The sequence below is a fragment of the Folsomia candida genome, unplaced genomic scaffold (assembly GCF_002217175.1).
Source record: "Folsomia candida strain VU population unplaced genomic scaffold, ASM221717v1 Fcan01_Sc003, whole genome shotgun sequence".
Lineage (NCBI taxonomy): Eukaryota > Metazoa > Arthropoda > Collembola > Entomobryomorpha > Isotomidae > Folsomia > Folsomia candida.
The window spans coordinates 3,226,965-3,240,236 of NW_019091195.1; the positions used below are offsets into that span (position 1 = coordinate 3,226,965).

Genomic DNA, 13,272 nt, shown 5'->3' on the forward strand with positions numbered 1-13,272 from the left:
ACCTTTCGAATTTAACATGCATTTATTATAATACGAAAGCCTTATCAGCAAAGCATAATAACTTAAACATACAATATAAAACTTGTCCACACATTATTTAATTCCAGTCGCATCCATGATTTGACGAGCTTCATTGTATCGTGCCCGCATCTCATTTTCTAAGTGAGCTACAGGCTCAAATAACTTTATTAGCTTCTTTTCAGTGGATCGATTCGTGCCGCACCATTTATGTCGCTTTACCGCCTCTAGGGAGAGACGACAAGAAGGATCAGTGATCAAGATCTACAATATAGTCAACAAAATGATCATAGTTAGTTGTCTTCAGATTTAATTTGTGCTCACACACAAGTACATGGACGCAATTTGACTTACACTGCAAATAAACTCTTGGGCATCGTTCGATACCCATTTGGGAAACTCAAAGGTCAATGTACGAATGCGTTGATAAGTGTCGTCCCGGTGATCTGTTTCAAATGGTGGCTTTCCAACCAGAAATTCGTATGTTAAGACACCCAGACACCAGAGATCAACCTTGTGATCGTATGATCGGCCATCAACCATTTCTGGTGGCAGATAGTCCAAGGTTCCGCACAAAGTTTTACGACGGCTGGACAAGATCATATATATTGATATGCATTAATGATCATATTAATATCGGGGCCACTTTTGCGAAAGGAATTTAAAATCTCCATCAACCTGTTTTGTTTTGAACCGCTGGTTTGAATAGACCATCCAAAATCTGCCATTTTTATCTCACCGTAGTATCCTAACAATAAATTTTCCGGCTTTCTAGAATATGTCATTCATCATATAAAATGTAAATAAAGAACATCATTTGTATACAGATTTACGTCCACATCTATTCTAAGAAACTCTTACATATCTCGATGAATAATTTCCCGTTGATGCAAGTAACCCAAAGCTTCAGTCAATTGAAAAATGTACGTAGCAGCTCTGTCAAATTATCACAACATAATGTTTTTAAGTGTTTATATTATTAAGCGTTAAAGAATTTTTGTATCAGCTATTTTCCTACCGTTGGTCATCAAATCTCTGTTTCGGCTGGTTTAAAAGCTCTCCGTAAACCTCTCCTCCAGGAGCATACTCCAGGATATAAACAATCTTATCGACATCACGGAAGAATCCAAACATTTTTATCACGTTTTCGTGGCTGCAAATAATAAAATTTGTCGAATTAGCAAATACACTTCATGCTTAGAATTTCTAGAAAGCTTGTTTATAAATTACTCAAGGAAAGCATGAATATCAGTTTCTCGGTTTATTTGATTTTCCATCTTATCCTCTTCAATCTGTTTGGCATGAATCACTTTTAGTGCAACGACAAACTTTTCTCGTCGAGTCCTAGCCATGTACACATGACCAAATTTTCCTTCTCCGAGTGGTTTTCCTATTTCAAAATCTGTCTCCAATCGCCACTCTGACCTGAATCAAATTTATTTTTTAGGAGAAAGCTGCTTAATTTTAAATAAACAAAAAGAGATAACTTAAAAAAATCCTACCACGGTTTTACTGGAACTTTCCTAGGCTTCGTCGGATCGTATCCTTTGACCGAGTCGACATCCTGCATTGTTAATCTGGCTGGAGTTTGTTGCCGAATTTTAGTACTAGAAGCCGCATCTTGTTGAGCGGTCCTTGTGGTAGAATTTTCAGTGCTTTTGGAATCCATTGAATTTCTAAATATTCAGGATTCTGAGGAAAACCGGCGGCGGAAAACAAGAAGATTGTATACAAAATATGTCGTCGTAATTTTAAAATTACATACAAATGTCCGAATTCGTGCAGAGTTTGTCTTGTTCTTGAACTACTGCTGAAAGTCAGTTGGCATGGCTGAGCTACAGTTGACAATAATTACAACCTCAACCCGCCGTGTCCATCATGAATTCTTCCCACCACCACCGCTTTCTGTGGCTTCAACTCGTCATAGCGAATTTGTATCTTTTGTACAACGAAAATTAGCATGAAAATAAGTCTCAAAATGATTGTATGTTTCTATTTATTCAATTGTTGAGCATTTATGTGAAATTTGTTATTGAAATTGAGACTGAAAGAAGATATAGGAAGATTAAATCATAATCATGTATAACTTCCGAAAATATGTGGATTAATTAACTAACACTTTGCTACGATCTAATTATATTAAATGTAATTTGCATTTGCATTACGTGTCACAAATGTAAATCCCGTATACTTTAGAAATGTGAAATATTTCCCAATTTTTGTTTACAAGTATATGAACGAAAAACAACCTTTTGAGTATATATGGCATATTACTCGAATAAAACTACCACTAAAAAATAAGGGGTGTCATAACCGTCTAATCTGATTGATATGTGATTATGATTTTGAGTCCTCTTTCTCTCCAGCTTCCTCGGTGAAATCGTAGAGATGCATCCAAGGTGAGATTTTGTCAACCCCCACAAGTTTTTCCAAACTTGCTCGCCTCTGCTCCAGTTTCTGAACTATTTCTTGTGGAGAAAGTGTATGGGAATTATATTAATGAGGAAATTATACAAATGTGCAGCTAATTTGACTGAATGTCTTACCAGGTGGCAAGTTAAGGGAGTATCGTCTTGGACCTGGAGTAATGCTTTTCTTGGTAGAAGGAGGTCCTCGAGGCAATTCTGTCGCCACTGCAAAAATTATTTGCAAGATAAGTTTTGTACTTGTAGTAGAAAATTTTGAATATGTAATTGAATACCTTTGCTGGAATCGTCGTTGGTGGACTGAAATGAAAAAGTGGAATATGAAAAGTAAATAAATAATTTCGTGCACAAAGGGAAACCAGTAAAAATTTGAAGGTGTTATGCAAATATGATTTGTTTACCATGATGATATTGGTGTCTTCAAGGATTTTGATTCCCCAAGATAGTTTGACCTCTGTATTATTCTATTGTATGTATCTCACGTTGGGCAGCTGTAAGTTTAGATAAGAAAACTTAATCATGTGGAATTGGGGAGGTTCCAATCCTGAATATCCTAACAGAAGTATGAATATCTTCAACCTGGTCAAAACCCTATTCGCAAAATATGGCAATTTGACTGTTTGCTCTGCCATAAAATATGCCTTATCGATCCTAAGCATAAATATTTAATTGAGCCCACTGAATTGAGTAAACATTCAAATAATTGTAGTTACGTATACATGTACATAAATTATTCATGCCATTTCTCTTGCTTTTTCTGAACATGTAAAAATTCTGACATTAACCTCAATAGAGTGCAAAAGTTTTCGGTGACTTTATTAAAGACATCATAAAATTCATGTGCATAAACTAATAAACATTGCATTTCCTCAAATTCTGTTTAGGAATGCAAAAACAAGCTTTCAGGGCTACATATATTATGCATCCTCCTGTTATCTGAATAGCAAATGCTACTAGGGCAAATAAATATGTGCAATTAAAATGAGTTAGATAAATTGCACATTTAATAGATAAGTTGAGTAGATACCGTGAATAGATGTGAGGATACTTTGTGAGCTTACTAAATAGCTCTGAAGAACGAAATGGATCGAAGTATGTAAGTTTCTACGTTGCAAAATTGCAGAAAAATATTAAATTCTCTTTATAAGAGAATCGAAATTAAACTAAGAGTATTAATTTCAATTATACTAAGGAAAACTATACAATTTAAGATGGTGTCGTCCAGAAATATTAAAGGCGAAATACGTACTGAGTTTCAGCAATCGTACATACATAAATGCATACGTATGTACATATGCAGTATGATGTGGTTAGGTCTTGTATGTATTAAAACTATTATCATGGACACACATTTAAACGGCATGGAAAAAGAATACTTCTAATACTTACCCACACGATTGCCCTGTGCTACAGTGATGATATTACATTTGCAGCTAAAAAGTATTCATGTATATGAAGAGAATAATGCCATAATTAAATCGTTTTTTGCTGCCGTTGAAAATTCCACTTTATTCGTGTTGTGGCTGTAGCAGAATTGTTAGAGCTAACTAAACAAGTAAAATTAAACTGGTTTTCACAACCAGTGCTGTGCTATACATATTTGCATACATTTTGGCAAATCCAGGATGAATGTCATGATCATGGTGATTATTCAATTTTTTTATAAACATTTTCGACCAATATTTAAAAATGAATGTATTTTATAATTTATAAAAAACATCATGTGCAGCCATTTTCTCTTACCTGCAAATGTCCTGATCCAAATGCATCTTTTCATGAGGCGCCACTATAGTGGTATCAAGGAGTTGTATAATGAATTAATTGGCAATATATAGTAAACAGACTATTGATCTCGTAATTCTGGGGTGTCTTTTTTATAAAAGAACTGGAATTGCGCATCTTGTGTAATCGTACAAGTTAGCGTTTTTTAGATTGTCCAAAAACAATCGACATGCTACAACTGGTTAATTGTGGATTCAGGAATGAACCATGTCACGTTTTTCCTCATGGACACCTATTTGATTTAAGGAAGAAATCTGAGCGTTTCTTTCCCTCCATAAATACGGGTTTCAGTAAATATGTATAATGGTGAAATAATAGGGTCGTCATTTGACTTATTATAATTAATTATTTAAGTTATTTTTTTTTTTAATAACTTAACTTTTTTTTTTTTTAATAACTTAATTTGCTTCGTGGAAAGTTAAGTCTCATTTTGCGCTTATTGGTATGCACTTTAGTGGACTTTGACAGGAGTCTTACGTACATACACAGAATATTTAATTGCATTCTCTGTTAATGGCAAGAAGCCTTCTATTGATTATAATTTCCTTACAAGAACCTAAATAAATGAAATCCCCAATAGTCAGTCATCCTTTGAGTTGTCAGTTGAGCTTTATATGTACAACTTGCACAGTAGAAGCCGACAAAATATTAAAATGAGTGAATAAATTATGAACAGTCTTTCAAAAGTTATGTAAATAACAGGGGTGGGCAAGATACTTGGTCAAGATACAAGATAAAAGATACAAGATACAAGATAGTATCTTTATCTTGTATCTTCGTCGCCTGATCAGAGAAGTATCTTTTACAAAGTCGAAAGTATCTTGTGTAAGTATCTTATCTAGATATGCCTGGCAGAAAAGTATCTTAAGATACTTTTGACAAGATACAAGATACTTTTTCTCAAAATTCCGTCAAATTACGTCAATTTCTTACTAAAGTCAGTCAATTTGACCATGAATTTGTCGTAACCAGAATTTGGTGAATTTTTAGTTTATGTTTTGCCAATTCGTAACAAACTTGTACATATATGTATATATATATATATATATATATGTACATGTGTACTCGTACATACATACTGATACATACGTTGCACATCTACCCTGAACTAATGTATAGATCTTATAGGGTTTAGTTTGAATAAGCAGGGAATATTGTAAAAATAATACCAACTTCTTAAGAATATACGTATGTTAGGTAGAGTTCTAGTTTTTCGAAATTTAGACCTTTTTCGAAGTTTTGGCAACAAAATTTGTAAGATGATTCTAGAATGATTTTAAATTTTGTACTCACTAGATTTTTTCGGTTAAATGATTAAACATGACTAATTGGGCATGAATACCAAGCTAAAAAAAGAAAGTATCTTATCTAGTATAAAAGTATCTTAAGATACATATCTTGTATCTTGTATCTTGACTACTCAATTTTTAGAAAAGTATCTTGTATCTTGTGTACTTGAACAAGATGTATCTTTTATCTTGTATCTTATATCTTGTCTTAGAGAGTATCTTATCTTGTATCTTGTATCTTACGACCAAAGTATCTTGCCCACCCCTGGTAAATAACATACAATGCAACTGATGACAGTTGTGCGAGGTTGCAAATGCAGAATAATACCATTTATATGTCCTAACAGTTGCACCTTTATTCTAAGAAATTTATGTCTAGTCTCGTTATTCCCAACACTAATTTTTAGCTACACCTTATTTGCCAGGATCCCGGAAATTATCAGAATTTGTTCGTAATTTATGTCGCTCCAACGAATTTCTACCGCGTTACACAATTGGCTATTATGCTCATCAAAAAGACAAATATCCGCGCAGCCAACTGGACCAACCGGAAAAGCAATAAAAATGTTCTGGTCTGGTAGGCTTTATTTCTATTATCAATTTATTTATACCCAACACAGCCTGTCAGCCATTTATGTTTCGTCTGTTGTTAGTTCAAAACGACTGTGTATCAAATATCAGTGTCTTACCGTTAACGCTGTGTCTTTGTACAACCTCGACATCATTAAACAGGGATTGTTCCACATGTCACTTCTTCCGGTTTCATGTATCATAAGAAGCGTAGTACTTATTTTTTGTATGCATAAACATTTGAACCAAAAATTCAAAATGGTGTCACATGCGTGAAATATCTAAGTAATAGAAATGCATATGACAAAAATTACTGACCATTGTTATTGCCGTTGAAATGGAAATTACCATTAACGAATAAATAATACTATTCCCACCATGAAACGTGCAGAATGATATTCACCAAGTGTATGGACAAGTTGTTTAATTAAGACATCCGTGGTAATATATTTACGTTGGTACATAAAGTCGTGGTGCGTCACTCACTGCTTATTTCGTGATGAGATAATGATTATGGCTCTCTCGCTTACATTTGAAATCAAAGTGAGAAAACATGAAAAGAAATTTGAAACGTTGGACCGTGTAACAAAAATCTATAGTTGAAAGCCGTGTTCTCCTACAAATGTCTCACGGAATACGATATTCTGGGTATTATGTCTTACTCGCTAGTAATAAAAATAGGAATTTCATCAGGACTTTCACTCCGTCCAACAGCAAGAATTTCACTGATGAGAGTCTGATGACAGTTGGTCGGCTTCAATGAAATCCTGCTTTCTCTTATTCCTGGAATTCCCTTGAGAAGAATATCAAAGGATTCACTTAACGTGTGTGTAGCAAATAAATAAAGATTCTTGACATCAAAGCAACACTATTTCTGTTTTCTGCCAATGTGTCTCGTATTCGCGTAATACTACGTTTTGTTATCTTCAAAAATGTAATACTAATTACCTGACAGAAAGACATGTCGAAATGAAATTTCTTCATAAACGTTTTCAAGCTCCGACAACAATTGATTGCAAAAAATTTAGTTGCAAGTTCTTACTTCACAACTTTAGAAATAAATAATATATACGAAAAATTAAAGTACGCTTTAAAATTTTCATATGTAAAGATGGGCGCTGAAAATGTATAGGACCCAAAATGAATGAATCTTGTACATACATAATAGGCTTTTATTCATTTAGTGACAAAAAGCTGTAATGATTTCATATGATTTCACATTTATTGAATGCAAAAGCAAATCTGAGTAACTTATTTATTGGGATGTTTCCAAGAAATTCTATTGAATTTTCCTACTCAAATTAACAAATAATTCCTTAGCATATTAAGTTAATACAAAAGCATTCTAACTAAATCATCAATGCATTTGTGGTTTCTCAGGCCGAAATCGGACAAATAGCTGAAATACCATTCGACAGGTAGTTAGCATTATGATTGAGATGACAAATATCAGGACTCCGACTTTAATCATTTCCAAATGTTGGAGTCTGTGTGGAGAACGACCTGGTTCTGAAGGACGAGGTTTAAAGGTGACAATGTTTGTCTAAACCAATAGAAAGTAGTTAATTGTCCTAACTCATTTTAAAGATTATTATAATTTATGTAGTGAACATGAAACACGAACAGTGCATGAACTTACTGCATTCTGTGTTGGTCCAAACGAGTCTCCCTCCGTTTCCAGGAGCGAATTGTTGGCATTAACTAATTGGCCAAACAGTTTTCCTGCAAACTTTAAATCCTGACTGTTAAGAACAAGAGTCTGATTGGACGAAGAAGATGTGTCCTCGTCGCCTCGTGAACATTGGAGAGCAACTTGCACGATTTTAATTAGTTTGTCAATCACGTTCTGATCACAATTTTCATCCAACAACGCCTTTGTTATGGGAGACATTGCGAACGAAATTCACCCAATCTTATGAATATTACGTGTATTTATGATTCACGAAGACTGTGCTTTTCAATGACCCGTCGCAGATTTCAAGTGTGCTCACGATGAGAGCAGGATATTATATATAACATTTCATGATCGGACGAGCGGATATTGGGAAGCACTAAACAAGAGGAAAATGTGTATTTAAAAAAGATTTATAAAATTGTGGATTTCAAGGTCTCATAAGGTTGAACTGTTTAGGGTGCGGAGTGTGGAACTTATTTAAGCGATTTGATGCAGTGACGCTGTCGTGTCGACTGATGATTCCGATTTTTTGGTCTCAATATTTACGCTTAAACTGAGGAGTTCCATAAGAATAATAAACAAGATAGATTCTTTACGACCACTTTTACTATTTTTAGGCTGAACCAGCGCTTTTCATTCTAGATGAAAATCTACATATTATTCTCGCCCTCTTCCTCTCTTGTCGTTAGTGGAGCATAACGGATAACCTGTCTTTTCTGGTTGGAGGCTATGTGAACGAACGAACGAACACCCACGTGTGGAAATCAATTAAATATTTTATCTTCATTTTTGTTATGCGGCATATTTTTGGACATTGTGCCAACAACTGTCACAGTTAAGGAGCTCTAGGATATGAAATGTGCGATGAAGCAGAACTAATCCTAAATATTTACAACTTTATCCAGAAACCAATGCCACATCTGACTCTGATTAAGCTCAGCTTGCATTTCATGGAGATAAATTTATGGTTCTATTGCACTTTGACATTTTTTAAACACATTTTTTGTACCCCGAATGACTGTGGTTTCTGAATCGAGATGTTACGTATTGCATAAAATTAAATATTTATGAAGATTATCATTTTCATACGACCTCTATTTTTATTTCTGTGACATTCCGAAAACATTGAAATTATTAATGATTAGATAATAAATCAGTGTTCAAACTGCATCCAATGGACTTTCCCACATTCGCCATTTCCTTAACTCAAGTTCTTTGATCATCGTTTGCCAAAATTATAATGGCGTGGGACAAGTGCGTCACATATAAGTAGGTACACATGTCAGGCACGCATTTATTTATTATGCATGTACAGGTCAAGTAATATAGCGACATTCCACTGAAATTTGATGTAGAGTTGCATCAGAAATGAAATTGTCCCAATGTACTTGACTTTTTTGACATCATTCAATTATAAATACATATATTGCACGTTAATAAATCATTGCGTGTTCAACTTGCATATGTAAGTATTTGATTTCTTCATACACCTGTAATTGACAACCAATCAATGACATATCCACTTGAAATGTAAATTACTTGGTACAGCGGCTACCTATCGATGCCGTAGTTGCTTTTAATTTTGTAAAACAAAAGCCCACCACTTGAAAGACCATTTTGAATAAATAGGATTGAAGCCCTGCTAAAAAACAGCATAAATTTTTCTTGTCCTGTTGAACCATTACTTAAACATTAGCACCAAAAATATAAAATGTTTGTTGCATTAATTGTTTTAGTTCTTATTTTCGCATTAATTTTTGGGTTAATTGCGTACGCTCGTTGGAATTATGGGGTTTTGGAGGCAACAGGTATCCCCGTAATAAAGCCTACACTGTTTAATGGCAGCGTTCCAGATCTGCATCTTAAAGTGCAAACTGATGAGGATATCAAGCGTTTCCAGGAATTTGGACCACTTTGGGGGGTAAATTGATTCATAATGGAATATGGTCTTCTTGAGAGCTTGCATTTAATAATCGATGTCTTACTTGGTTCTTCAGTTGTACGAAGGGAGGACTCCAATAATTCACGTGTGTGACCCGGACTTAATACGAGAAATCTTTGTTAAAGATGTAGAATACTTTTATGATCGGCGCGTAGGACATTTTGGCGATGCACGTATTGATGAAATACTCGATTATCTTCCTGGTAAGTGTAGCGAAAATGAATAAAATATCATATTTAAATAATTAACCCTTACTAAGGTTTTCTGCATCTTTAGGCGAGAAGTGGAAGAAGATGAGAAAACTGCAGACGATATTGTTCTCCTCTGGTAAAATTCGCCAATACAGCACGCAGTTGAAGGATGCGGCTGACGATTTTGTGGACTATTTGAAGGGAAAATGTGATGGACATGGGAGTGTTAATTTAGACACGAGAAAGTTAGTCACGAAAATATAACTCAAAATTATGTGAATATGAAAGAATTTTCTGTAATAAACTGATTTTACTCTTTGCAGTGCAATGGATATCGTCAGCCTTGATGGGATTGCGAGGGCAAGCTTTGGTGTCAAGTTGGAGAATGTAGAGGATCCAAATAACCTATTTTTTAGGGCCCTCAAGAAATTGCTTGGTGAAGGTCTAGAGTACAATTGGCTGTATTCATTGTCAAGTAAGTTAATTTAAAATCTTTTGGTTGGTTGCATAATTTTGATCATCTCTACGAATAGATTGTAATTTGCTGCATCTTTTATAGTGACATTTCCAATCCTTCATAAGCTTGCGCCAAGCTTTCAAATCGAAGAAGTGCTCTTTCACACATTCCGAGAAATAATTGCGACACGAAAAGAACAGAGAGACATGGTAAATCGTGAAACTAATCAAACTCTCAAAAAGTCTGAAGGAAATTGGAAACCAGCATCAAATTGTAACGACCTAGCCGACCTTCTCGTAGACTGTTTTGATAACTTGGAATCAAGTGATTTCCAACGATTGGGCATCTCATCCACCACAATCTTGGCACAAGCTCTCAATGTTACTGCACTTGACATGATTTCTGCCACAATGACCATGATCAGCTACTACCTGGCTACCAATCCGAACACGCAGAAAAAGCTTCACGAAGAATTAGATGAGATCATTGAAGGACAGTTTGAAGGTCGAATAGACAACGAAACAATTCAAAGCCTCCCGTATTTGTCGGCCTGTCTCAACGAAACATTGAGGCTCGCTCCACCCTTAATCCGCCCGGAGCGAATGTGCACGAAAGACTGGGTAAGCTCTGAAGGAAATCTTAAAATAAAGAAGGGCACCGTCGTGATGGTCCCCTTGTGGGCGGCTCAACGCCATTCCAAGTATTTTTTGGACCCTGATGCCTTCATCCCGGAGCGATTCATCCCAAATTCACCTCAATATGAAGCTTCTTCCTGGCACCCCTACATATACTCTCCATTCGGCCTCGGTTTAAGAAACTGCATCGGGATGCGTATTGCGATTGAGACGCTTAAATTAAACATTGCAACTGTTTTGCAAAGTTTTAGAATAGAGGTGAGATCTGACACTAGACTCGAGTTTAAAAAAGGGATGCTCTTTCTCCTCCAGTTTAAACCACTCTATCTCGATTTTGTACGTCGTGAAAGAAAATCCAAGAAATTGTGATTTCTCTGTAAATAGTTTGTTTTTGAAATATTTGTATAAAATAAATTATTACTCGAATAAATTATTAACAACTAGTGAGTAAAAAGTATAAGATAGTGGCCACAAGTTTATTAAATAATTATAAAACATCACAGTTAATAAAAAATTTAAATAATGTTTAAAATTGAATTTCTCACTCACTTAAACTTTCACCCTTTTCACAGAAGCCCTAAAACCAGACGAGTCTGCTGTGTACTTGACAATCCGAGTATAACCGTCTGGTTCTAAAACAGAAAATTCGCCTAAGGTTATCTGACCTTCTCTGCTTTCAGAATGGGCTTTCACATCCATCGTCTCTGCATTTGAAACTGTGTAGCCGTATCGGTAGTTGGAATTGGTGTCCTGGTAATGACTCTCGACCACTGACGATGGCCCAGATAAGCGTTGGGCTGCTGAGGCAACTTTAATAATGGGTTTTTGTGCAACTGGTTGTTGGCGTTGCTCAATCCGCATAACAATCGGTGCAAGTGTCGTACTTGTCTCAACTTTCAAATTACTGCTGCCACTAGGACTTCTCGACTCTGTAAAAATGCCAATTATCACATTCATGTTGAAAGGTGCCACATTAATGCACATTGTACACACATTAAACTAGACCGGAGTATAAAGAATGCTAAAAGTGTCAAGGTCTTTATTGCATGGTCGAATAAAAAAATGAACGACTTGGTACCTTGCATTTTAGACTCTGCGAAAGAATGATCCGTAATGACTGGTAGCCTATCGCTATTTCCAAGAGGGTCTTGTCGTTGCATAACATCGATCGGTGGTGGTTGGCTTGTCAGAACATTTTCCTGCTTATTGTTTCCCCTGTTGGAAAGCTGTATTCTTCTCTCAAATGAGTTATGAGGCGGAGGTGGTGGTGGGGAAGTTGAGACGTGTTGAGATTGAGGAACAATAATTTTACTCGCATCTTCACGTCTCATATTTTGCTCCGATGCAAAAATCTCACTACTGCTCCTTCCGTCCCAATCGCTCTTGATGACTCTGGACGACGACCTTCTTCTGCTTTCACTCTGATTATCATAGGGCGAATTCTCCTCTTTAGAACTTTGCGATGCAATAATTGATGATTTATTTTGTACATTTCTGGCGATTGGTTGTGGCAGTGTAAACTGGGGACTGAACACGGGAGTATCAAACAAGGGTAGATTTACCCATGCTAAAGGTATCACATTTTTTTCGTCGGAATGGTAAGTTTGAGAGCGAGGTTGTTTCTGGGATGAGCGGAAGAGTTTAGAAAAGTCGAATCCCACGGGATTTATGTTACTTGCAGAAACTAATGAGCTATTCCCAGAAGTGAATATTATTTCGGGACGTGGAGAAGAAGGAAGTGATTTTCTTAGCTCGAACGGATGTCTAAAATCAAAGTTAAATTGTGACACTTTTCCGAGCACTGGATCACCAACTATAACACTTGTGCACAGCAAAACACTAATGAGGGGATTGGAGACTGAAGAAAACGTGCCCATTTTCCTGATTTCTTTCTAAAAAAATCAAAATTCAATTAATTTCATGAACAAATTTGTAAAAAACGACGTTCTATAAACCTTACGTAGCACTCACTTTGACGTATTTAAACATTATTAGCACCAGGAACACATTACTAATACCGCTACAAAACGAATATATAAAAAATATGAAGACAAATTAATTGGATGTTTACATGATTTTGACTTCACGTCCCTTTTACATGAAAAACTACAACAAACAATGAAACCAAGTCGGACAAATACAAACTGCAGATCAAATCCATACTGGTAGAGCTGACTAGGCGACTCTGCATAAGGCGACTGATTACATTTTTCATAAAAATAATGCATGAGCTGGTTGTTCTTGCTTCATTCAAGTTATGCACAAATATCTAATACGTGAATACGTA

The 13,272-nt window shown here is 35.6% G+C and overlaps 4 protein-coding genes across 4 annotated transcripts; 1 reads left to right on the forward strand and 3 right to left on the reverse strand.

Moving 5' to 3' along the window:
• Nucleotides 1-3: 3 nt before the first annotated feature.
• Nucleotides 4-1,907, reverse strand: LOC110847088 (aurora kinase C). Its single transcript, XM_035849565.1, has 8 exons — nt 1,784-1,907; nt 1,521-1,694; nt 1,249-1,443; nt 1,037-1,171; nt 880-954; nt 697-789; nt 373-607; nt 4-282 (listed from the first exon to the last, which is right to left on the reverse strand). The coding sequence occupies exons 2-8, from the start codon at nt 1,685-1,687 to the stop codon at nt 94-96; spliced, it is 1,089 nt and encodes a 362-aa protein (XP_035705458.1). The 5' UTR covers nt 1,688-1,694; nt 1,784-1,907; the 3' UTR covers nt 4-93.
• Nucleotides 1,908-7,230: 5,323 nt separating this feature from the next.
• Nucleotides 7,231-8,312, reverse strand: LOC110847715. Its single transcript, XM_022094707.2, has 2 exons — nt 7,725-8,312; nt 7,231-7,628 (listed from the first exon to the last, which is right to left on the reverse strand). The coding sequence occupies exons 1-2, from the start codon at nt 7,974-7,976 to the stop codon at nt 7,443-7,445; spliced, it is 438 nt and encodes a 145-aa protein (XP_021950399.1). The 5' UTR covers nt 7,977-8,312; the 3' UTR covers nt 7,231-7,442.
• A 726-nt stretch (nt 8,313-9,038) lies between these two features.
• LOC110846756 (cytochrome P450 3A4) lies at nt 9,039-11,354 on the forward strand. The gene is made up of 4 exons (XM_035849048.1): nt 9,039-9,905; nt 9,979-10,138; nt 10,217-10,368; nt 10,453-11,354. Exons 1-4 carry the CDS (start codon nt 9,737-9,739, stop codon nt 11,352-11,354), a joined length of 1,383 nt encoding a protein of 460 aa, XP_035704941.1. The 5' UTR covers nt 9,039-9,736.
• A 79-nt stretch (nt 11,355-11,433) lies between these two features.
• Nucleotides 11,434-13,180, reverse strand: LOC110846003. The gene is made up of 3 exons (XM_022092590.2): nt 12,957-13,180; nt 12,064-12,877; nt 11,434-11,914 (listed from the first exon to the last, which is right to left on the reverse strand). The coding sequence occupies exons 1-3, from the start codon at nt 12,972-12,974 to the stop codon at nt 11,535-11,537; spliced, it is 1,212 nt and encodes a 403-aa protein (XP_021948282.1). The 5' UTR covers nt 12,975-13,180; the 3' UTR covers nt 11,434-11,534.
• Nucleotides 13,181-13,272: the final 92 nt, after the last annotated feature.